The 25,038-nt window shown below is 43.8% G+C and overlaps 1 protein-coding gene across 2 annotated transcripts in view; it reads left to right on the plus strand.

Annotated features, from left to right (window-relative positions):
* The first annotated feature begins 1,028 nt into the window (after nucleotides 1-1,028).
* Nucleotides 1,029-25,038, plus strand: part of VPS53 (VPS53 subunit of GARP complex) — a 60,316-nt gene continuing 36,306 nt past the window's right edge. The window contains exons 1-10 of one of the 2 annotated variants that reach the window (XM_026689583.2): nucleotides 1,029-1,178; nucleotides 3,527-3,607; nucleotides 6,331-6,380; nucleotides 7,076-7,142; nucleotides 15,482-15,568; nucleotides 17,205-17,320; nucleotides 18,454-18,573; nucleotides 22,145-22,223; nucleotides 23,136-23,282; nucleotides 23,724-23,866. In XM_026689583.2, the coding sequence (XP_026545368.2) occupies nucleotides 1,095-1,178; nucleotides 3,527-3,607; nucleotides 6,331-6,380; nucleotides 7,076-7,142; nucleotides 15,482-15,568; nucleotides 17,205-17,320; nucleotides 18,454-18,573; nucleotides 22,145-22,223; nucleotides 23,136-23,282; nucleotides 23,724-23,866 (974 nt within the window). In that variant the 5' untranslated portion in view covers nucleotides 1,029-1,094. The remainder of the gene's footprint in view (nucleotides 1,179-3,526; nucleotides 3,608-6,330; nucleotides 6,381-7,075; nucleotides 7,143-15,481; nucleotides 15,569-17,204; nucleotides 17,321-18,453; nucleotides 18,574-22,144; nucleotides 22,224-23,135; nucleotides 23,283-23,723; nucleotides 23,867-25,038) is intronic. The other variant, XM_087971441.1, reaches the window with a different exon arrangement.

The raw sequence follows: 25,038 nt of genomic DNA on the forward strand, positions 1-25,038 counted from the left end.
CACCCCTAGTCCTTCTTTTCATTAAACTAGACCTACCCAATTCCTGCAACCTTTCTTTGTATGTTTTACCCTCCAGTCCCTTAGTCATCTTTGTTGCTCTTCTTTGCACTGGACTGTGCTTTTCATTTATTTTTTTTATTAAATACCGGTAGTTATTAATTGATTAATAGAATATAATAGAATAACAGAGTTGGAAAGAACCTTGGAGGTCTTATAGTCTAACCCCTTGGTCAGACAGGAAACCCTACAGCATTTCAGACAAATTCTTAAAAGCCTCTTCTTAAAAGCCTCCAGATTTGGAAAAGGATGGAAGAAGGAAGGAAGGAAGGAAGGAAGGAAGGAAGGAAGGAAGGAAGGAAGGAAGGAAGGAAGGAAGGAAGGAAGGAAAGAAAGAAAGAAAGAAAGTAGAATAACAAAGTTACAAGGGACCTTGGAGGTCTTCTAGTCCAACTCTCTGCTCAGGCAGGAAACCCTATAGCATTTCAGACAAATGACTATCCAACCTCTTCTTAAAAACTTCCAGTGTTGGAGCATTTACAACTAAATTAAACGTACATATGCTAATTGTCAGTCACTATCCAAAGAGACTCTGCTCCACTTACAATGCAGTACTGTGCCTTTTTTCCCCTGCACTCCTTAAACAGAAAGTCCTCTGTACTTGCTCAGAGACACTGGGGCCAGAAACTCTAAGCTTTAATTAAAAATAAAAATTTTTTAAAAAATAAAAAATAAAATATGACAACAACAACAACAACAACAACAACAACAACAACAACAACAATAATAATAATAATAATAATAATAATAATAATAATAATAATAATAATAATAATAATAATAATAATAATAATAATAATAATAATAATAAACAACCCTCACTAACAAAACCCGAACGCAGCGCCAGCGCCACCTAGCGGCTCCCCTTTCTCCAGACAGGAACCTCGAGAGGGCGTGGCGCTCATTTGCCGGCGCTCCATCCCACGAGCGCGCGTGCGCCATTTGCCGGTCCTCCAGCATCCCAGAATGCCGCTGCACCCGGAAGCCGCGCCTCCTCCTCCGCCGCCGCCGCCGCTGTGCGGGGAGGAGAAGCCGGGATGGAGGACGAAGAGCTGGATTTGGGCGACGAGCTGGAAGCCGCCTTGCAGCTGGCTCCGGAGGTGCAGCTGGCCATCGAGCAGGTGAGGGGACGAGGGGCGTGGCCGGGAGGGCGTGGGGGCGTGGCTTGGGCGAGGGCGGAGCCCTGATATGCTAATTTAAACCAGTGGAAGGGTGGGGGGTGAGAGCCCATATTTAAGTGGGGGGCACTCCCTCTTTAGGGAGGGGACCCTGGAGGTGACCCTTAAAAAGGGGACAGGGACCCCCTGGGATTTGGACCCCCAGGAGCTTTGGACTCCAGTTCCCAGAAGGCACAGCCAGATTGGAGGTGGGGTTGTACAGGGGAAGACAGGGGTCCTCCATTGGGGTCCTCCAGAAGGGATAAAATGTGTGGGTGGGGGGGCAGCACCCCAAAAAGCTGAATTGATTAGGTGCCCTCAAGTCATTTCCCACCCCTAGCCAGCAAGGTAGATATAAAGGTAGGTATCTCCATCAGAATAGAGCTGGAAGGGACCTTGGAGGTCATCTAGTCCAACCTCCTGCTCAAGCAGGAGACCGTGTACCATTTCAGACAAGTGGCTGTCCAGTCTCTTCTTCAAAACCTCCAGTGATGAAGCACCCACAATTTCTGGTGGCGAGTAGTTCCACTGGTTAATAGTCCTCACTATTAGGAAGTTTCTCCTTAATTCCTGGTTGCTTCTCTCCTTGATGAGTTTCCATCCATTGTTTCTTGTCCTGCCTTCAGGGGCTTTGGAAAATAAGTTGACCCCCCCTTTTCTTTGTGGCAGCCCCTCAAATACTGGAATGCTGCTATCAAGTCCCCTCTAGTCCCCCTTTTTTCTCTAGACTATCCATACCCAATTCCTGCAACCATTCTTCATATGTTTTAATCTCCAGGCCTTTAATCATCTTAGTTGCTCTTCTTTGCACTTTTCCCAAGTCTCAACATCTTTTTTGTAATATAGTGACCAAAACCCGATGCCGTATTCCAGGTGTGACCTTACTAAGGATGTATAAAACAGTACTAATACTTCAAGTGATTTTGATTCTATGCCTCTGTTTATAGGATTGTATTAGCTGATGGATGGATGGATGGATGGATAGATGACAGACAGACAGACAAATAGACAACAAAAAGTTATCTTAGATTCCCTCCCTGATATAAAATCATCAATCCTTTTATATTTTCTTTTCAATTTTACATTCCTCTATCCCAATCTAATTGTCAAGCATGTTATATTTTCTGCTCTTGTGGTTATTGTGGAGGAAAATACAGGGCTGCCTTTTCACGCAACAGTACAGGTGGCATTTCATTATTATTATGTGATTTTTGAATCCCACATAATGGTCACATTACCTGAATCCACACCGTTCCATTTTATGTAGGTAGACGGGTCCAGGAACTCGAGGGAACTAGGCATGGAAAATTTGAAATGTAAATGTAGATATGTTTGTCAATTAAATGTAACAATAAACATAGTGATGACTTAAATTTATTTTTAACCAAGTCATAGAGGAGTTATATAAAACAAAACAAAAATATTTTTATCATCTCTATCAGTCTTAGATACCGTAAGTGTTTCTCAATCATGACCACCTGAAAGTATGTGGACTACAACTCCCAGAATTCTCCAGCCACGCATGCTGCTTCTTTGTATACAAGGGGCTTGCTGTTCTGACCCAAGCCTCGTTCCAAGCAAACAAACCAAATAGAGATAAAAGCAAAACCTTTTTAATACTTCTCAGTGAATTCCGCTCATTCACAGTAAAACGCTATTAAAAGCTAATTGTCCCAGATAAGAACAAGCCTTGCCAAGGTTGTGCAAGGCTGCCAAGAACGCTAGATTAAATTGCAAGGAAATAATCAAAACCAAAAAGTCTCCAAACACAAACCAGGATTTCCACAAGATTTGAAGTGCAAGAACTTCTTTGCTTCCTGCAAAGAACCCCACCTCTGAGGGCTGGCTTTTATCCCTTAAGGGAGGAGCCATCACCTTGCAGCCTTACTCCTGTGTCGCCTCCATTCCCTGATAGTTCTGGCCCCATCCCTGCATCACACACAAGCCCCTCATTCGAGTCTTTGCTCTCCGAGGCCTCAGCCGTCAGCACCAGCGGCCAGCGAACCACAACACTTGCCTTGTTGGTCCCTTGCAGCACTGATGATGTTACTTGGTAGGATCATGAAATGTCTGCCAGAAAACAATGGAGCCCAGAGAGCACTAAGGGTTCCATATTTATTAGATTTTTAACAATACCAGGTAACTACATTAACATAAATCCAAGGTACATACGGGGGGGAAAAAAACCCAAAAATATTCAAAATATAATGCTGCTAAGCGGCTTAAATGATAGAATCTGTGTGCCATTTAACGTTTGCAATTGCAGCACGCGCCATTCAATTAGTAATTTTTCTTCCTTCCTTGATCGGTAGGTATTTCCCAGCCAAGATCCACTGGACAGGGCTGATTTCAACGCTGTGGAATACATCAATACTCTTTTCCCAACCGAGCAAGTGAGTTGATTTTACATCGCTGTGCGATACCATGGGATTTTGATTGATTTTCATATTCTTTGGAGTCTACGGAGATTCTCAGTCCTCCAGGTCATGGTTATCCCAAACGTGCTTTTTTCAGGAGGCAATTGGACTTCTTGTTTTTCTTTGAAGATGTTTCGCTTCACATCCAAGGAGCTTCTTCAGCTCTGACTGGATGGTGCGGAAGGGAAGGATTTATACTCCTTGCAGACAGCTGGTTATTTGCATCCTTTTAGAGGGTCACTGAGGCCACTTGGAGTCCCCAAGGTGTGTTTTTTCAAGAGCCAACTGGACTTTCTGGTTTTTCTTTGAAGACGTTTCACTTCCCATCCGAGAAGCTTCTTCAGCTCTGACTGGATGGTGGAGGATGGAAGGATTTATACTCCTTGCAGACAGCTGGTTATTTGCATCCTTTTTGAGGGTCACTGAGGCCACTTGGAGTCCCCAAGGTGTGTTTTTTCAAGAGCCAACTGGACTTTCTGGTTTTTCTTTGAAGACGTTTCACTTCACATCCAAGAAGCTTCTTCAGCTCTGACTGGATGGTGGGGAATGGAAGGATTTACACTCCTTGCAGACAGCTGGTCATTCGCATCGTTTTGGCAAGTCGTTAAGGCTAACATAGGAGGACAAATTAATCAGGACTAGATTTAGCAGTCCGTCTGCATTTACAAGACAAAGGCCGCTCTTTTGAAGACAGCAAAGTCCACATTTTGGACAGAGAGGTTCTGCTGGTTTGAAAGAGGGGTCAAAGAGGCCATCTATCTTCAAATTGAACACCCCTCTGTCAACAAAAGGGGGAGGGATACTACATCATCTATCTCCAGCCTACAACACAGTCCTTTCAACAGTTCCAAGAAGGCTCCACACCCATTTGCACCACTCAGGTTGACCTCTGAGGACACAGATAAACCTCCAAGTGGCCTCAACGACTTTCTAAAAAGATGCAAGTGACCAGCTGTCTGCAAGGAGTGTAAATCCTTCCATTCCCCCACCATCCAGTCAGAGCCGAATAAGCTGCTTGGGTGAGAAGCTAAACGTTGTCAAAAGAAAAACCAGAAAGTCCGGTTGTCTTTATTGGTGCAATTCTGAGACTGCAAATGAGGCCCATCAGAGAGTACAAGCAGGCTAATGAGTGTTCGTTTAAGTAGCAATATCACTTAGACTTACATACCGCCCCATAGTGCTTTGCAGCCCTTTCTAAGCAGTTGACAGAGTAAAGCTTCTTGCCCCCAACGATCTGGGTCCTCATTTTACTGACCTCGGAAGGATGGAAGGCTGAGTCAGCCTTTGAGCCTGGTCAGGATCGAACTGCTGCCAGTGGGCAGAGTCAGCCTGCAATCCTGGATTCTAACCAGCAGGGCTTCTAAAGGCACAATACTGGAACTATCACTTCATATAGAAGGACAGGCAGAGCCTGGGTGGGTGGGCGGAGTCAAAAGAGGAATCAGCCTGGACTACTTACGTTCCCACAAATGGTCTGAGTTCAACCCTTCTTCAATTCCGTTGACTCTTAATCTAGCACCCATTTGGTACTGACCGTTAGTTGACTTGATTCTTGTGTACAAGTACTCCTTGACCTACAATCGTTCATTTAGTGACCTTTCAAACAGCAATAGCAAAAGCACTTAGACTTATATACCACTTCACAGAGCTTTATAGCCCTCTCTTAAGTGGTTTGTAGAGTCAGCCTCTTGCCCCCAACAATCTGGGTCCTCGTTTTACCGACCTCAGAAGGATGGAAGGCTACCTTGAGCCGGTCAGGATCGAACTCCTGGTAATGGGCAGAGTTTAGCGTTCAATATTGCAGTTTACCCACTGTGCCACCAGGGCTCAGGGTTTGAACCTTTAGCAATGGTTCAAAGTTATGACAGCCTCAGAAAAAGTGACTTGTGACCTATACTCACACCTATACTCACACCTATACTCACAATTTGTCACAAATGGTGTAGGGTCTCCTGCTTGGGCAGGGGGTTGGACTAGATGACCTACAAGGTCCCTTCCAACTCTGATTATCTGTTAAACTGTTAACGTCACCCTGCAGCCAATTCATTGCAATTTGGATGCTTCATGAATGACATGCTATTTTAAGGTTTCAATATTTAATGCACAGTATTGACTGCTATAGCAACAAGCGGATCCTGTCATAGTGCTAGGAAGAAGTTATGTTAATTGACTGTATTATTTATGATACTATGAATCAGGGGCAAAATTTGAATTTTGATGGTTTATCTAGTTTTGGACCCATGAATGGTTTGGGGGACAGGCAGGCTGCTCAGAGTTGATTAATTGGAGCTGCCCCTAAGCCTTGTAAAATGGACTAATAAATATTTCAGAGTACCAGAATAACAGAGTTGGAAGGGACCTTGGAGGTCTTCTAGTCCAACCCACTTCTCAGGCGGGAAACCCTACATCTCTTCTTAAAAACTTCCAGCGTTGGAGAATTCACAACTTTTAGAAGTAAGTTGTTCCACTGATTAATTGTTCTGTCAGGAAATTTCTCTTTAATTCTAGATTGCTTCTCCCCTTGATTCGTTTGAATCAGTTGAATCAAAGAGAGAAGCAACCTAGAATTAAGGTGAAATTTCCTGACAGAACAATTAACAATTTCTGATAAATACTATATGTTTGACGAATGCAGACTGGGAATCTGATTCAGTCGATGGCGCATAATGAAAAAAATAAGTCCTGATTTTCTCTTACAGTCTCTGGCCAATATCGATGATGTAGTGAACAAAATCAGATTGAAAATAAGGTAAGCGAGGGTCGGTTTGCTTTCCCTTCTAGGAAAGATGGCAACAATTTTTTATTCCCTTACAATGGAACATCTACACCAGAGACAACACGCACTTGCGTGAACTTCAATTCCCAGCATTCCCTAGCCAGCTGCTTGCCTGGAGAATTCTGGGATTTGAATTCCAGCCACCTTAAAACATGCTAGTTGGGGAAATCTGGTAGTAGAAGCCCACTCCTACTAAAAGGATACTGGCTGGGGAATTCTGGGAGTTGAAATCCACCCATCTTCAAGCAGGGTGACTGGGGGATTCTGGGAGTGGAAATCCTTCGAATCAAAAGCATGCTGATTAGGGAATTCCGGGAGTGGAAGTCCGCCCATCTTTAAAAGCATGCAGGCTGGGGAATTCCGGGAGTTGAAGTTCACACATTTTAAAGTTGATAACGGTTTATTGGCTCTGGTGATTTTATCAATGCCGTAAGGATTACTTGACATTGTCAAGAGATTATTCCAGTTTTCCTTTTCTGATTAGCTCAGTCTTCTGGAATAAACTTCCAATCTTAAAAGTGCATTGCCAAGGACAATTATTGTTAAAGCTTGAAATGTCTCAGAGTCTTATTAGATTTAAGAATATCTCGACAATCTTTTGCTGAATCAAAAAAGAAATGATTTGTTGAATTATTTTTAGTCTTTTGATATATTTCTTTCCTTTCCAGACGATTGGATGATAATATTCGGACGGTGGTAAGAGCCCAGACCAACGTGGGACAAGATGGCCGGGAGGTAAGTTCTCATCTTGGCGTGAAATCATCTTCTCCTTCACCTTCTCCTCCTCCTTCTTCTATCTTCATCTTCTTCTTTTTTCTATATATATAAAAGCGAAATGCATCATCACAAAATCTCCAGAACTGTAAAGCCTACAAACTTGAAATTTGGCCCCGTAGGTTCCTCTTGGCTTCTAGGGGCTCACTAAGAAAGGATTTTTCCAAACGACCATCAGAGCATTAGTATTTCCTATATGATTATTATTAACATGCTCTGATGCTAAGGAGTTTTACTCCCCCTCCCCACCTGGAAAGGAATCTGTTCCAAGTGCAAAACACCAGCAGAGGAGTTTCACTATCCGTTTCAGTTTCAGAGCACCAAGCAGCCTTAGTACAGAACAGTTGAGCTAAGCCACGCCCAGGCTCCTTGCTGTCTCCTTGCACATTCAGCAAATACTGTTTCAGTTTCCAAACAGCCCTCAACTCTCTCACACACTGACAGGACGCTAGCCTGATGAATACCGATGGATGCTGGTAGGCAGAGGCAGAGTTTATTTTTCCTTATTTTCCTCCCCAAAAACTAAGCCCGACCACATAGTTTTGTAGCGAAGCACGGATATCGAGCTAGTAAAAGATATAATGATGAATTGTTTCTTTTGATCTAATCTGTTCACAGTCCTTAGTCACAGCAAGTTCTTTGGGTATATCTTTCCTCTACATCACCTCTGAACCCTCAAAAATATTACTTAATAAGAAAATATGGCCATGCGATTCAGAGTTCCAGCCGGCCATGCACAGTTAGTCCTCGACTTACGACCGCAATCGAGCCCAAATCCTTCGCTGCCAAGCAAGATGGTTGTCAAGTGAATTTTGCTCCATTTTACAACCTTTTCTTGCCACAGTTGTTAAGTGAATCACTGCGGCTGTTAAATTAACAACACAGCTGTTGTGTGAATCCTGCTTCCTCATTGCCTTTGCTTGTCAGAAGTTTGCAAAAGGAGAAGTCACACCACTTTTGGACACGACAACCATCATAAATGGTGGCCAAGCCTCTTAAGTTTTGATCACGTGACCAACGGGGATGCTGCAATGGTTTTAAGTGTGAAAAACTTTTTCCCTGATACTGTTGAAACGTCAAATTCCCCTCTTTTCAGTGCTGTTCTAATTTAGAACGGTCGCCAAATGGATTGTTATACAGACCCTGTCTTATAATTTTTTTTGCCACCAAAAAAAAAAAAAAGCACCAGGTCTTATTTTCATGGGATGTCATCTACTGACTATAACCTCACTTGCGTGTGTTGCACCCGGCCTCCTTTTCGCGGTCAGAGGCCTTCGGGAACTTCTTCTTCTGCGGCTGTCAAGGCTTTCCTGAAGGCCTCTGCAGCCGATAACAGAGCTCAGGATCGATCCAGAGCTTTGTTCTCAGCTCCAGAGGCCTTCAGCAAAGCCTTGCCAGCCTTGCCAGCTGCAGAAGAAATGGGCCGGCAAGGCAGGTGTCGGGGTACGCGAGGCCTGGCTACAACTGTCCAAAGGTAAGTAGTAGGGCAGCTCCACCCCCCACATCCCCAACCCTAGCTTAATTTTTACCCGTTTACTCTGGAACGGCGGGATCTTAATTAGGGCTTATTTTGGGGGTAGGGCTTATATTGGGAGCATGTGAAAAAAAAATCGAACTAGGGCTTACTTTCAGGGTAAGTTGTATTTTTGGGGAAACAGGGTAAGTTCGAGGACTACCTGTAATTCCAAATAGTGCCTGCTCCTTGCTTTCAGTGTGTTTCTCCCCAACACTCCTCCCCGCTTTTTTGCATTTATTTTATTTGGGGGGGGGGGGGGCAGTGGGCAGGCTCTGTTTCAGCTTGCACAAAATTTGCAGAAGACACTGGGACAAAAAAAAAAAAAGAGGGAGAATTTTTCCCCAACCTGCGTGTCTGATGGCCCCTTCCCAGCGAGGAGGAGATATTAGCGCCATAACATTCCAGCACGGGGTGTCGTGTCGGGTTTTCCTTTGCAGTTCCAGACGGTGGCTGGGCCTGATGCCTTGGCAGGGGCTGGGGGGAAACAGATCCCCTTACAGCGGCGGTTGGCCGGGCCAACATTTGTAGCTGGTGCAGCTGAGGGTGTTCCCTCCTTCCCAAAAAAACCTTCCCTGGGTAGCATTTCGCTTCCATTCAGATGGGAAATTATCCCGCTGAATCCCTCGGTGGCATGCCGGCAGCTGGTTCAAAGCCTCTTTGGTCTCCCATGATGCCCTGTGATAGCTGTGATAGAGTGGGGGGAATTCTGGGAAATGGATCCGGAGGCGCTTGGATTCATCTCGACTGAGCCTTGGGGAAATTGGGCGAGAGGTATCAGTTTTTGCTCGAAATATGTTGGCTCTTAAGTTTCTCGGTGGGTCATTTTGAATGCCATCTGGGCTCTTTTAAGAGGGGTGGACTTCAACTCCCAGAATTCCTCTGCCGGCATAATTTAATCCGCGGGGACTTCCATATTCCTTAAAGCCTTCCTGCTGGGGAATTATGGGGATTGAAGTCCACCCTTCTCAAGTCATGCTGTCAAGGGAATTGTGAAAGTCCACCCATCTTTAAAGCCTGCTGGCTGGGGGATTCTGGGAGTGGAAGTCCATCCCTCTTAAAACATGCTGGCTGGGGAATTCTGGGAGTGGAAGTCCACCCCTTTTAAAGCATGCTGGCTGGGGAATTCTGGGAGTGGAAGTCCACCCCTTTTAAAGCAGGCTGGCTGGGGGATTCTGGGAGTGGAAGTCCACCCCTTTTAAAGCAGGCTGGCTGGGGGATTCTGGGAGTGGAAGTTCCCCCATCTTAAAGCAGGCTGGCTGGGGAATTCTGGGAGTGGAAGTCCACTCCTCTTAAAGCACCCTGGCTGGGGGATTCTGGGAGTTGAAGTCCACCCCTCTTAAAGGATGCTGGCTGGGGAATTCTGGGAGTGGAAGTCCACCCCTCTTAAAGCACCCTGGCTGGGGGATTCTGGGAGTTGAAGTCCACCCCTCTTAAAGGATGCTGGCTGGGGAATTCTGGGAGTGGAAGTCCACCCCTCTTAATGCACCCTGGCTGGGGGATTCTGGGAGTTGAAATCCACCCCTCTTAAAGGATGCTGGCTGGGGGATTATGGGAGTGGAAGTCCATCCATCTTAAAGCATGCCGGCTGGGGGATTCTGGGAGTGGAAGTCCATCCATCTTTTTTTTTTTTTAAAACAAGTTTTATTAATTTTTAAAACACACAAATTATCATTATTCATTACATGTTTAAACTTTTTCCCTTGTAAATTTAACAAGTCAGATAAATTATGATTCTGTTTTAAACCATTTCCATATAATATACCAAAACCTCTTATTCAATTTCTCTTTACTTCTCTTTACTCTTATTCAATATCATTATTATTATTTCATCTGTTTCTTTCTGACTTAGTTACCATTATTCTCATTCTATATTTCTACAAGTTTTTACCAATTCTCCCCCCAAAAAGACATATACACACAACACACAAAACATAAAAAAATATCTTTTTGAAAGTAACTTGGACCCAGGTGTCTCTCTCTTCATGGACTTCAATTATATTCATGCTCATCTTACATATCATTACTTATTTTATTTACCATTCTAAGCCTTCTATATTAACTTCTCCACATATTTCACACTTCTTAATTCTACCTTAATTAATCATCTTAGTTTAAATCATTATATTTGTATCTTTTGTCCATTTTTTATCATCCCTTTGTCTCATCCCTTATAAAAAAAAGAAAATCAGTTTCTCCTGAAATCATTGATCAGAGTATGATGCCTTTCTATCTCCCCCTAAGTTAATCAAATTAATCTTTAAAATAATATCTAATACCCAATCAGATTTTGCTTGGTACATTCTATCTAACTAATACATCCAACACAATTAAGTGCATAATTAGAGAATAAATCCAAATATTAAAAAGAAATACTATAATAAAATTTCATAATAACATCAATACCATAATTTTATTAAACTCTTTAATTAAAACAATATTCTAAACCCCTCCTATTATTAAGTTTTAAAACCAATCATTTTTAAACATTTTAACATTTTAATCTCTTATCAACTCTTAAACCATTGCAATACTACCATCTCATCTTATGTACCTTGCAAAATCTTTTTACTTTATCCATTATCCATAAAAATTCCTTTTTCCATTTAATTTCAAAACGTTGTAGCTTTTCTCCACCTTTTCCCTTTCTTTCTTTTCCCAACAAACCTTTCTACCCCCCTTCTTCTAGCCTCTGCCTTACCGGCTTCCCTTCTCTGTCGTATTTCTTTTCCCCTTTGTTTACAATCATCATATTGGTTTTGCACTTTATTTTTCCCTTTCTTAAATGTTTTTTTAGATCTTAAGTCCTTAAATCCTTTAGTTTTCTTCTTTTCTCTTCTTTTCTTTTCTTTTCTCTTCTTTTTTTCTGGATCAAATTCTGAGATTCATTAAAGATGGCTCCTTCCTTTCTTTCTTGTTCCTCTGCTGTCTTCATCTGTTGTAATTTTTGTTGATAATTAGTAAGCGCCATTTCTAAGAAAAGGAAAGCTTCTTTCACACCATTTCTTAGTTCCTCAACAGAAAGAGCCATTATAAATCTTTTCTTTTCTTTTCTCTTTCTTTCTTCTTACAACAACCAGAATATTCAAAAGAAAATAAAAAGATAAAACAGTCCCAAAGTTATCAATCAGTCCAAATCAAGGCAGAGTTCTCACTTTCTCCTTCTGGGGTAATATCAATCAAAGAGAAAGAAAGTCCAAATCTGTTTAAAGTCTTGTTACAGTATATTCTAGTCTTCAAATCCTTAAGGCATCTGCTCCAACAAATCTTAGCATACAAATATTTTCTTTTTAATCCTCTCTCTTCCCACTCATCGCTTAAAACCAATTTCCACCTAAAAAATAGGTTTCTTAATATCCAGTTATTTATTCCGTAGGGAAAAGAGGAAAGCTATCCTTTCAGCACCTTCAAGCAGCCGCTTTTTTCCTCTTCTGGCAGGTATTATTCAGAAAGTCATACTTTTCAGGAATTTTATTAAATATGTCTTAGAGTCCTAGGAGCCAAGAAAAACTTTCTCCTCTCAATCACTTTCTCCACTTCCTCCTGCGCATTCTTACCCGGCTGCCAGCTTCTTTGTGGCGGCCATTACGGATCGCCGCTGCACGGTCCTGGGAAAGGGGTTCTGCCGGCCAGGAGGGGTCTGCAGCACCCCAAACCCTTCTCCGGATCCCCCTACCTTCAGCTGCCCCTGCAGGCAGCCAGCTCGTACCCGGCTGGGTCGGAGCCCCAAAAGCACTAGCGCGGCAGGGATCGCGCAGCTTCGCAAATCCCTGCCGCTCGCGAAGCCGACAAACCGGCTTAGCTAAGTCCATCCATCTTAAAGGATGCTGGCTGGGGGATTCTGGGAGTTGAAATCCACCCCTCTTAAAGGATGCTGGCTGGGGATTCTGGGAGTGGAAGTCCATCCATCTTTTTTTTTTTTTAAACAAGTTTTATTAATTTTTTCAAAACACACAAGTCGTCATTATCCATTACATATTTAAACCTTTTTCCATTATAAATTTAACGTCAGATAAACTATAATTCTGTTTTAAACCATTTCCATATAAACATACAAAAACCTCTTATCCATTTCTCTTTCTTTCTCTTTACTCTTATTCCATTTTATTATTATTATTTCATCTATTTCTTTCTGACTTAGTTACCATTATTCTCATTCTATATTTCTGCAAGGTTTCATTAATTCTCCCCTAAAAAAAAAACATATATACACAACACACAAAACATAAAAAAGATCTTTTTGGAAAGTAACTTGGACCCAGGTATTTCTTTCTTCATGGACTTCAACTGTATTCATACTCATCTTACATATCATTACTTATTTTATTTACCATTCTAAATCTTCTATATTAACTTCTCCCCATATTTCACTCTTTTTAATTCTATCTTAATTAATCATCTTAATTTGAGTCATTATATTTGTATCTTTTGTCCATTCTTTATTGTACCTTTGTCTCATTCCTTATTAAAAAAAAAAAAGAAATTTCTCCTGAAATCACTAATCAGAGTATGATGCCTTTCTATCTCCCGACTAAATTAATCAAATTAATCTTTAGAATACCCAATCCGATTTTGCTTGGTACATTCTAACTGAATAATACATCCAAAATAATTAAATACATAGTTAAACAATAGATCTAAATATTAAAAACAAATACTATAATGAAAATTTTATAATAACATCAATCCCATAATCTTATTAAACTCTTTAATTAAAGCTCAATATTCTAAATCTCCCCTCATATTATATTTTAAAACCAATCATTATTAACATTTCAACATTTTAATCTCTTATCAACTCTTAAGCCATTTAAGTTTTCTATTTCTAATACAATACTACCATATCATCTTATGTACCTTGCAAAATCTCTTTGAAGAAATTATACTTATCCTTTATCCCTAAAAAAATTCCTTTTTCCCATTTAATTTCAAAACTTTGTAGCTTTTCTCCACCTTTTCCTTTCTTTCTTCTCCCAACAAACCTTTCTACCCCCTTCTTCTAGCCTCTGCCTTACTGGCTTCCCTTCTCTGTCGTATTCCTCTTCCTTTTGTTTACCATCCTTATATTGATTTTGCACCTTGTTTTTCCCTTTCTTAAATGTTTTTTAAATCTTAAGTCCTTTATTTCTCTTCTCTTCCCTCTTCCTTCCCTCTTGGTCGAGTTCTGAGATTTATTAAAGATGGTTTCCTCTCCTTCTTCTTCTTCTGCTGTCTTCATCTGCTGCAATGTTTGTTGATAGTTAATAAGCGCCATTTCTAAAAAAAGGAAGGCTTCTTTCAAACCAGCTTTACCATTTTTTTTGCTTGCTCATAATCTTTTCTCAGTTCCTCAATAGAAGGAGCCATTATAAATCTTTTCTTTTCTTTTCTCTTACAACAGTCAGAATATTCCAAAGGAAAAATAAGACAATCCCAAAGTTATCAGTCAGTCCAAACCAAGACAGAGTTCCCACTCTCTCCTCCTAGGGTAGTATCAATCAGAGAAAAAGAAAGTCCAAATCTGTTTCTTAAAATCTTATTGCAATATATTTTAGTCTTTCAATCCTTAAGGCATCTCCTCCAACAAAGTCTTAGCATACAATATATTTTTTTTAGTCCTCTCTTTTCCCACTCATCGCTTAAAGCCAGTTTTCACCTAAAAAAAAAATAGATTTTTAATATTCACTTTTTTATTCCGTAGAAAAAAGGGTAAGCTATCCTTTCAGCACCATTAAACTGCCGCTTTTTCCTCTTCTCGAAGGTATCATTCAGAAAGTCTTCCTCCTGCGCATTCTTACCCGGCTGCCAGCTTCTTTGTGGCGGCATTACGGACCCGCTGCACCGTCCTGGGAAAGGGGTTCTGCCGGCCGGGGAGGGGTCTGCAAAACCCCAAACCCTTCTCCGGACCCCTACCTTCAGCTGCCCCTGCAGGGCAGCTCAGCTCATCGTGCCCGTCTGGGTCGGAGCCCCAAAACGGCTAGGCGTTTTTGGCTTCGCAAATCCCCTGCCGCTCGCGAAGCCAACAAACCGAAGTCCATCCATCTTAAAAGCAGCTGGCTATGCCGGCTGGGGATTCTGGGAGTGGAAGTCCATCCATCTTAAAGGATGCTGGCTGGGGAATTCTGGGAGTTGAATCCACCCCTCTTAAAGCATGCCGGCTGGGGGATTCTGGGAGTTGAAGTCCACCCCTCTTAAAGGATGCTGGCTGGGGAATTCTGGGAGTGGAAGTCCACCCCTCTTAAAGCACCCTGGCTGGGGGATTCTGGGAGTGGAAGTCCACCCCTCTTAAAGCACCCTGGCTGGGGGATTCTGGGAGTGGAAGTCCACCGCCCTTAAAGCACCCTGGCTGGGGGATTCTGGGAGTGGAAGTCCACCCCTCTTAAAGGATGCTGGCTGGGGAATTCTGGGAGTGGAAGTCCACCCCTCTTAAAGCACCCTGGCTGGGGGATTCTGGGAGTTGAAGTCCACCCCTCTTAAAGCAGGCTGGCTGGGGGATTCTGGGAGTGGAAGTTCCCCCATCTTAAAGCAGGCTGGCTGGGGAATTCTGAGAGTGGAAGTCCACAAGTCATAAAAGGGCCCAGGTTCTCCACTCCTGTGATAAAGGAAGAATGCAAAGATGTAATTCCCCACCCCCACCCCAAATTCCTGTTGCTGACTCAGGAAATTTGTTGCATGGCCCATCCTGGCCTGGCCACCTTGAATTCTAGGTTCCCAGCAAGAGGATGGGGTCATGTAGATTCAGTTGGTGGGGTCCTCAGTGTTCAGTATGTTTCTTCTCCCCTCCCACCCACCCCAAATCTTTCGCCAGGCTCTTGAAGAGGCCCAGAAAGCCATCCAGCAGCTCTTCGGCAAGATTAAAGACATTAAGGATAAAGCAGAAAAGTCGGAGCAGATGGTGAGTGCTGTTATTGTTTCTCCTTGATGCTTAGAGAGAGCGCGATTGATAACTCTTGGCTGCTGTGTGGATGTTCTTGGTCGCTTAGGAATCTATGGATCGAAGCAGAGGAAGGAAGGAAGGAAGGAAAGAAATGATAGAAAGGAGGAGGAGAGAATGGTGAAAACAAGGGGAAGGGGTAGGAGAATGATAGGAAGGAGGGAGGAAGGAAGGGAAAAAGAGGAAGGGAAGGATGAAGGGAGAAGGGAGAAGAGAAGGGAGGAAAATTGAGAGAGAGAGAGGGAGGGAGAGAGGAAGAGGAAGGAAGAGAGGAAGGAAGGAAGGGGAAAATGCAAAAAAGGAGGGAAAGGAGGAGTTAAGAGAAAGAAGGAAGGAAGGGAGAATGATTAAAGGAGGAGGGAGGGAGGGGATAGGTAGAATGGGAGGGAGGAAGAAAGGAAGGAAGAAAGAAAGGGAAGGATGAAGGGTTAAGAGAAGGAAGGAAAATTGTGAGAGGCAGGGAGGGAGGAAGGAAGGAAAAAGGATGGGAGAGGGAAGGATAGGACAAGAAATGAAGGGAGAGGGAATTGGGGAAGGGAAAGGAAGAGGAAGGAAGGAAAGAATATGAGATCAAGGGAAGAAGAGAAAAAAGGGAAAATGGAGGGGAGGGAGAGGGAGGGAGGAAAGAGTAAAGGAATAACAAACTGTAGGCAGTGTTTGATGTTTATATGATTTATTACATTGAAGCCCAGGGTGAGTTGGATGGCACTAGAACTTGTCCAACATCAACACTTCTGAGAAAACAGGAGCTAAAAGCCTGATTTTTCTACTGTACTTCCACCCCAGCATATAATTTGGGGCGGGGTGGGGCTAGATGATCTCTGAAGTCCCCTTCCCTTATTTTGTGGATTGCATCTCTTTTTCATTTCACCAAAGCCCACAGTTAGAAAGGAGGTGTCATGCCCTTGTTGGAGTCTTGATTCTGAGGGCGAGATGGAGCAGCTGACAGGGAGTGGGAGTGTGGCTCCGGTGGCTGTGGAAGAAACGGGGGAAGGGCACCGTCCGGATGGGCATTCAGAAGAAGACCCAGGCCCACCCCCCTCTTCATCCTAGGGCACGCAGGGAGGAACGGAGAAGGGAGCAACGTGGCTTACGGGAGAGAAAAGGGCCCTGATTCCCTTCATTAGTTGCAGCTGGGAGAACAGGATATAAGTGGGGCATTTGCACACAGCCCCTTGCTGGAAGCAAAGCGTGCATTATCTTTGTTGAGGCTTATCTGGATTTTGGCATCCTCCCAACTGTGGGTGTTGCGTTATCTGTTGGAAGTCTGCAATTTATCATCCTGCCCTGCTGTGTTAATTACTTCCGTGTGGTTTGTGTTGGGTTTTTTTTTATTATCTTTACTTTGGTTTTTTTTAATTATCTTTACTTTGGGTTCAGACTGCATTTCTGCCCTTCGTAGACTGTTTTTTGGAAGAGTTTGATATCCAGCCGAGGATAATTGGACATCTGGGGCCAAGTTGGAGGCATTAAAGGGAATTTATTCTACTTTGGTGACTTTGTTATTTTTGTGTCACGCCCCGGGTCATCACAGGAGGCCGTTCCTGTCTCTGGAATCTTTTGCTAAATACCTGTGTGTGCTTCCGTCTTCTAACAGGTTAAAGAAATCACGCGGGACATCAAGCAACTGGACCACGCCAAACGCCACCTGACCACCTCCATCACAACGCTGAACCACCTCCACATGTTAGCTGGGGGAGTGGATTCCCTGGAGTGAGTTATCTGGGATCTGTCATAACTTTTAAGGGTTGGCCAAGTGATTCGTCGTAAGTCGAGGACTACCTATGCAGGTGATCCTCGGCTTACGAGCACAGTTGGAGCCCCAAAATTTCTGTTGTTAAGGGAGACCTTGGTTAAGTTTTGCCCCCTATTGCAAGCCTTTCTTGCCACTGTTGTGAAGTTGATGTCAACTCATAAAATATTTCTATGATCTGTTTAGAGTTGCCAACAGAAAGGGAGGGGGAGGAAAGGGGTTTGAAAGAGCAGTGCGGCAGCTTGGGAATCGAAAGTGCATTCCGTAAATAGTTTTTCAAAGATTGTAACTAGGTGACTCAAGTATCTGCCGCGCAAAATTCTAACGGGAGAGTATGACTGATGACTCTGGGCTGTGGACGTGTCCCATTGGAGAATATGAATTATGATACACCCAGAGGGTGGGAGAAAACCAGGGTCAAGGGCGACAGTGAATGATGCGCCTCAGAGTCGGCTACACCCAGGCAGCGCTGGCATGTTTTAGTCCCAATAAATCTTTTTAAGTTATGAAAATCTGGCTACAGACTCATGATTTAAATGGGGGTAACTGCTGGAGCCCCGACAGTTGAATCACTGTCATGCGCGCCATAGGTTTGCCGTCACGGCCTTATACCGTTGTATAGGAAGAGTTCAAAATGGAGTGGTGCGGTGGCCTAGAGGTGGAGCTCTCGCCTCACAATCCGAAGGCTGTGAGTTTGATCCTAATATGGAGGTAGATATTTCTCTCCCCGGGCACAATGAGAATATATCTGCCGAACGAAACTCCTCATTAGCAACAGGAAGGGCATCTGGCCAGTAAACACTCACAGCTCCATTCGGTTGCCCAGACTCCACCCCGCAAGGGATTATGGAGTCATTAAATGAAGATGATGATAGGAAGAGTTCAAATAAGAAGGAATTTTGAGGAGCACCTGTATATTTTTTTGAAAGTTTTCGTGGGGTTTCGTGGGGTTAGGTTGTTAGTGATTTGGTCTCTGGTGGGGACCCCTGTGCACGATTTGAGCGTAGCGAAAGGATGAAGCCCCATGGATGGAGGGAAATCACGGGCACCGGCCTCACTCACGTCACTACCCTTCCTTTTCTGCTTACCCTAGGGCGATGACCAGGAGGAGGCAGTACGGAGAGCTTGCTAACCTTCTACAAGGTGTTGTCAACGTGCTGGAACATTTCAACAAATACATGGGGATCCCACAGATTCGCCAGCTTTCCGAAAGGTAAGTGTCGTCTCCAAGGTGCAGCCAGGGGAGGGAGGAAGGTGGACTCTCGGTTCAAAGCATGAGCTGAATTTCGTGGTGGGATCCTTGGTGCTGTTAGAGTTGGGTTGTTTTCTTTCTTCTCCTTCTCCTCCTTCTCTTCCTCCTCCCTTTTCATTCCACAAGCTCCATTCCTTTCCAAACCTGATGATGTTACCTAGTTGGGTCATGAAACGTCTGCAAGAAAACAACCAAGCTCCGAGAGCACCAAGGAGGTCTCAGTCCTCCTCTTTCTCCTTCTCCATTTCCTTCTCCTCTTCTCCTTCTTTTTCTCCTTCTCCTTCTCCTCTTCTCCTTCTCCTCTTTCTCCTTCTCCTTTTCCTTCTCCTCTTCTCCTTCTCCTCTTTCTCTTTCTCCTCCTCTCCTCCTCCTTCTCCTCTTTCTCCTTCTCCTCTTTCTCTTTCTCCTCCTCTTCTCCCTCTCCTCTTTCTCCTTCTCTCCTCCTCCTCCTCTTTCTCCTTCTCCTTCTCCTCTTCTCCTTCTCCTCTTCTCCTTCTCCTTCTCCTCCTGCTCCTCTTTCTCCTTCTCCTCCTCCTTCTCCTTCTCCTCTTCTCCTTCTCTTTCTCCTCCTCCTTCTTCTCCTCTTTCTCCTCCTCCTTCTTCTCCTCTTTCTCCTTCTCCTCTTTCTTTTCCTCTCTTCTCCTTCTTCTCCTCTTTCTCCTTCTCCTTCCTCCTCCTCCTCCTCCTTCTCCTCCTCCTCTTTCTCCTTCTCTTTCTCTTCTCCTTCTCCTCTTCTCCTCCTCCTGCTCCTCTTTCTCCTTCTCCTCCTCCTTCTCCTTCTCTTCTCCTTCTCCTCTTTCTCCTCCTCCTCTTCTTCTCCTTTTCCTCTTCTTCTCCTCTTTTCTTCCTCCTCCTCTTTCTCCTTCTCCTCTTCTCCTTCTCCCCTTTCATTCCACAAACTCCACTCCTTTCCAAACTTGATGGTGTTACCTAGTTGGGTCATGAAACGTCTGCAAGAAAACAACCAAGCTCAGAGAGCACCAGGGACCTCTCAGACCTTGAGCTTTCTTCAGTGCTTTATCCAGAGCTAGCACTGATATCTATAGAACGGTGACAGGACATGGTGGTGTCTGCTAATGGTTATGGTTTGTAAGGGAAATTGGAAGATGTTCTGGAGGACAGATCTACGAAGGGCTTTGTCTTTGAAGTGTTGGGGTTGTTACCAAGCAACGGTTAAAAAGGGAGTGGAAGGGGCATGGGCCTCTCCTAAGGGCATTTGGTGAACCACAAGACAATAGACCAAGATAGACCTTGGCAGGGCTGTCCTGACATGCTTTCATAAAGACAATTATCAAATGCGTGGAGAAAGACAGCTATGTTAACGGTATTTAATTAACCGACTTAAATTTCAATGGAGTTAAATTCAGCATTTGTCCCAGCTCCAGTATTTTTTTTTTAGTACAACGGTACAAAAAAGCCCCTCTTAACAGCCAGTTTCTTTAGTTTCTTTTACCCATACTAGTCCTCAACTTACGGCCATTCATTGAGCGACCGTTCGACGTTACGATGGCACTGAAAAAGATGACTTCCAATTCCTTATGACCCTGAGACACTGCAACCGTCATAAATGTGAATCATGTCAACTTCTAAATCATTTCTATGCCAGTCGTCGGAACCCTGACAAATCAGTTGTCAAGCATCCAAATGTACATCATGTGACCATGGGGATGCTGCAACAGTCATAAGTGTGAAAAACAGTCATAAGTCACATTTTGCAGTGCTGTTGTAACTTGAATGGTTACTGAGTGAATTGTTGTAAGTTGGGGACTACCTGTGTATACTAAAGTAGATAGGCAGATGGGCATCCTGAGGTAAATCAACACAACAGGAGCATCCTGAGGTAAATCAACAAGCAGGAGAAACTTGAGGTTAATCAACACAGCAGGAGCATCCTGAGGTAAATCAACATAGCAGGAGCAAACTGAGGTAAATCAACACAGCAGGAGTATTCTGAGGTAAATCAACATAGCAGGAGCATCCTGAGGTAATTCAACACAGCAGGAGCATCCTGAGGTAAATCAACAAGCAGGAGCATCCTGAGGTAATTCAACACAGCAGGAGAATCCTGAGGTAAATCAACACAGCAGGAGTATTCTGAGGTAAATCAACATAGCAGGAGCAAACTGAGGTAAATCAACACAGCAGGAGTATTCTGAGGTAAATCAACACAGCAGGAGCATCCTGAGGTAAATCAACACAGCAGGAGCATCCTGAGGTAGATCAACACAGCAGGAGCATCCTAAGGTAAATCACAGAGCAAACAGGTGGCACACAGAAGAAAAAGGCAGGAAAAAGGAAATGCCCACTCCACACCCACAGCAACCAATCACAGCACAGATTTCCTCACACAGGAGCCAGTGCTCTTCAACCAGTCAGCTGTGTTTTGGCTCATTGTACAACCCCACTGCTCCAGGTAGTCCTTGACTTACAATTTGTTTAGTGACTGTTCAAAGTTACAACAGCACAGAAAAAAGTGACTTAAGACCATTTTTCACGCAACGGTTGCAATATTCCCACGGTCACACAATTAAAATTTGGATGCTTGGCAACAGATTCATATTTATGACGGTTGCCATGTCCCGGGGTCATGTGATCAGCTTTTGCAAATTTCTGAGGAACAAAGTCAACGGGGAAGCCAGATTCATTTAACAACTATATTACTAACTTAATGACTGCAATGATTCACTTAATAACCATGGCAAGAAAGGTCGTAAAATGGGGCAAAATTCACTTAACAAACATCTCACTTAAGAACATAACTTTGGGGCCCAGTTGTGGTCGTAAGTCGAGTACTACCTGTACTAAATTTAAATGACAGATTAGAAGACTTCCAAGGTCTCTTTCAGCCCTATGATTCTATAATTCTAAGTAATTTTGAATGTAATGTAAAATGGAGCACAAATGGGACTACAGGTAATCTTTGACTTTCAACCATTCATTTAGTGACTGACTGTTCAAAGTTAGAATGTGGAGTGGAATGGAATGGAATAGAATAGAATAGTTGGAAGAGACCTTAGAGGTCTTCTAGTCCAACCCCCTGCTCAGGCAGGAGGAAACCCTATACTATTTCAGTTAAATGTTTATCCAATCTCTTCTTAAAAACCTCCAATGTTGGAGCATTCACATGTCATTGAAAAAAAGTGATCTACGACCATTTGTCACACTCCAAACCACTGCAGCGTCCCCAAAGTCACCTGATCAAAATTCGGATGCCTCGCAAGTGTCTCGTATTTATGACGGTTGCAATCGTAAAACGGGACAAAACATATTTAATAGCTGTCTCGCTTAGCATCAGAAATTTTGGGCTCCGTTGTGGTCGTAAGTCGAGGACTACATGTACTCCCTGTTTGCAAACAGGGCTCTGGTATTCTTTTAGCTTTCAATTATCGCTCTGGATGAAAGGACACCAGATCGGCCCCGTGATCCCTGGCTTGTCAAGCACCATCTTTTTGGCTGAGGGCCAGCCCCATGTTTTCTTCTGCAGCCCTGCAGCCAAAGGATGACAGGAGTTTCCATGTTCTTTCTTTGACAGGGTGAAGGCAGCCCAGAACGAGCTGGGACAACAGATCCTGGCTGATTTTGAAGAGGCTTTTCCTTCCCAAGGCACAAAGGTGTTTAATTATTATTTTTTTACCCTCGATCTTTTCCGTTTGCAAAATTACTGCTAATGGCAAGAAGCCACTCACAAGGAAAACTGAGGCGCTGGCAGGCTTTAATGAGCAAGGCGCCTCCAAACTTGGCAACTTTAAGACTGGTGGACTTCCAACTCCCAGAGTTCCCCCACCTGCATGGCGGCCTAGGGAATTCTGGGAGTTGAAGCCCGTTCATTTTAACATTACCGAGGTTAAGAAACACTGCGGTAGACACTCCAATGGAAAAGGGGCCTGCAGTTTTTGAGCGCTGTGATCAGCAAGCAGAGCAGATTTTATTTATCAGAATTTTATCCCACCCATTTATATTATAAATAACTGACGGCATACTTAATACTCCTTCCTGTAAGGTGGGGATTGCTGAGAGAGTGTGACTGACACAAAGTCACTCTCAGCTAGCTTTTGTGACTAAGGGGGGGTCTAGAACTCCCCATCTCCTGGTGATTGGCTTAAAGTCTCCCAGGTGGCTCTTGAGCCTAAGGTGGGACTAGAACTCACCATCTCCTGGTGATTGGCTCAAAGTCACCCAGCCGGTTTTCATGGCTAAGGAGGAACTAGAACTCCCCATTTCCTGGTGATTGGCTTAAAGTCTCCCAGGTGGCTCTTGAGCCTAAGGTGGGACTAGAACTCACCATCTCCCGGTGATTGGCTCAAAGTCACCCAGACAGTTTTTGTGCCTAATGCGGGTCTAGAACTCACCATCTCTTGGTGATTGGCCCAAAGTCGCCCAGTCACTTTCATACTTAATGCAGGACTCGAACTCACCATCTCCTGGTGTCACCCAGCTGGCTTTCGTGCCTAAGGCAGGACTAGAACTCCCAAGGGCAGCAAAAGACCTGGCCCGCTTATTTCTCTGGGTTTCTTTGTTCTCAGCAGAGATCAGCCGGTCCGAGCAACGTTCTCCGTGATGCCTGTTTGGTCGCCAACGTCTTAGATCCCCGGATCAAGCAGGAAATCATCAAGAAGTTTATAAAGCAGCACCTCTCGGAGTATCTGGTGCTTTTCCAGGAAAACCAAGACGTGAGTTGGACTCTGCGATTCCTTTTGGCCGGACACGCACTTCGAAAGAGATTCAGAAATCCTTTCGGTCTTGGCAGAGGCCCTGTGTTTTCCTGCTGTTCACAAAAGCTCTTCTTTCTCATTTTGATGGATGCTGAAAAGAAAATTACACCTGCCTTAATTGGAGCTGGAACTACTTAATTGGAGTTAAGAGACAGAACTGAAGGATCTTCTAGGAATGAGAAGCAAAATGTCTTCAAGGGAAAAAGAAAAACCAAGAAAGTCCAGCTGCCTTTTGAAAAAAAGCACTTTTGTGGGGTTCCTTCAGGGATTGAGGGATTCGCATCCTTTATGCCCCCACCCACCCACCCTCTTAATGGACGCTTCACGACGTGCGTTGTACATCTTGATATCCACATGGAGGAGAAAGATGGCTGAACTCTCTTTTGTGTTCTCCCTCAGGTGGCTTGGCTAGACAAGATCGACCGGCGTTACGCCTGGATCAAACGTCAGCTGGTAGACTACGAGGAGAAATATGGCCGGATGTTCCCAGGAGAGTGGTGCATGACGGAACGGATCGCGGTGGATTTCTGTCATATTACAAGGTGGGATTCTAAAATACTATCACCCTCCTCCCATTTTTAGAAATGTTTTTGTCCTGGGTCCTTTTCACCCACATCATTAAAAAGTGCAAACGGCACTTAATTTTTAAACTTTCATTTTAAAAGCTAAATGTCAACTCAATAAAATATTTCTATGGTCTTTTTAGAGTTGCCAACAGAAAGGGAGGGGGGAGCAGTGTGGCAGCATGGAAATCGAAAGTGCATTCCATAAATGTTTTCAAAGATAGTAACTAGGTGACTGAAGTTTCTGCCACACAAAATTCTAACTGGAGAGCATGATTGATTATTCTGGGCTACGGATGCATCCCATTGGAGAATATGGATTATGATACACCCAGAGGGATGGGGGAAAACCAGGGTCAAGGGTGACAATGAATTATGTGTCTCAGAGTCGGCTACACCCAGACAGTGCCGACATGTTAACTCCCAATAAATCCTTCTGAAGTTTTGGCTTGAGACTCATGATTTAATTGGGGGTAACTGCCGGAATCCTGACAGCTAGCCAACTCTGAGACACATAATTCATTGTCACCCTTGACCCTGTCATGCTTCTAAATCCCATTTTAAAGGCTGAATTGCACAAGCTGAGCCCAAAAGGTTCTTCTTTCTGTGTTATTGCAAAAAAAAATAAATCTCTTTTTGTAGGGCGCCAACGATCAGAGTCGCACACAAGTTCCAATTCAAGTGACTTACCGCTCAAACCTATGCAGGTGGTTCTTGACTTCTGACCACAATGGAGTCACAAATTTATGTCGCAAAATAAGACAGTTGTTAAGTGAGCTTTGCCCCTATTTTATGATCTTCCTTGCCACAGTCGTTAAGTGGATCGTTGCAGTTAAGTCAATGGACCTACCAGGGGGCATTGCAGATTTGCAATCTGGTTCTGAAGTTCTCACACATGCGTCACAATCATGACCGCACATCCGCTGCTTAGTAACTATACTCCATACATGGCTGCTGGCAGCATCCCATAATCCCATGACCATATTTTAGGACAGTTTCACTGAAAATCAGCATTTTGTTCAGGTTTTAGGCAAAACTGGCCTGTAGCAAACTATTGATTTGCTTAACCATGGCCTTTGATTAAAATCACACGAGTGACCGGTTTTACAACTGTCACGATTTGAGTCCATGATGGGCAGGCTCTGTTATGT

This window comes from Notechis scutatus, chromosome 1 (genome assembly GCF_049901735.1).
Source record: "Notechis scutatus isolate UNSWTSFEM ecotype Mainland chromosome 1, rNotScu1.2, whole genome shotgun sequence".
Classification (NCBI taxonomy): domain Eukaryota; kingdom Metazoa; phylum Chordata; class Lepidosauria; order Squamata; family Elapidae; genus Notechis; species Notechis scutatus.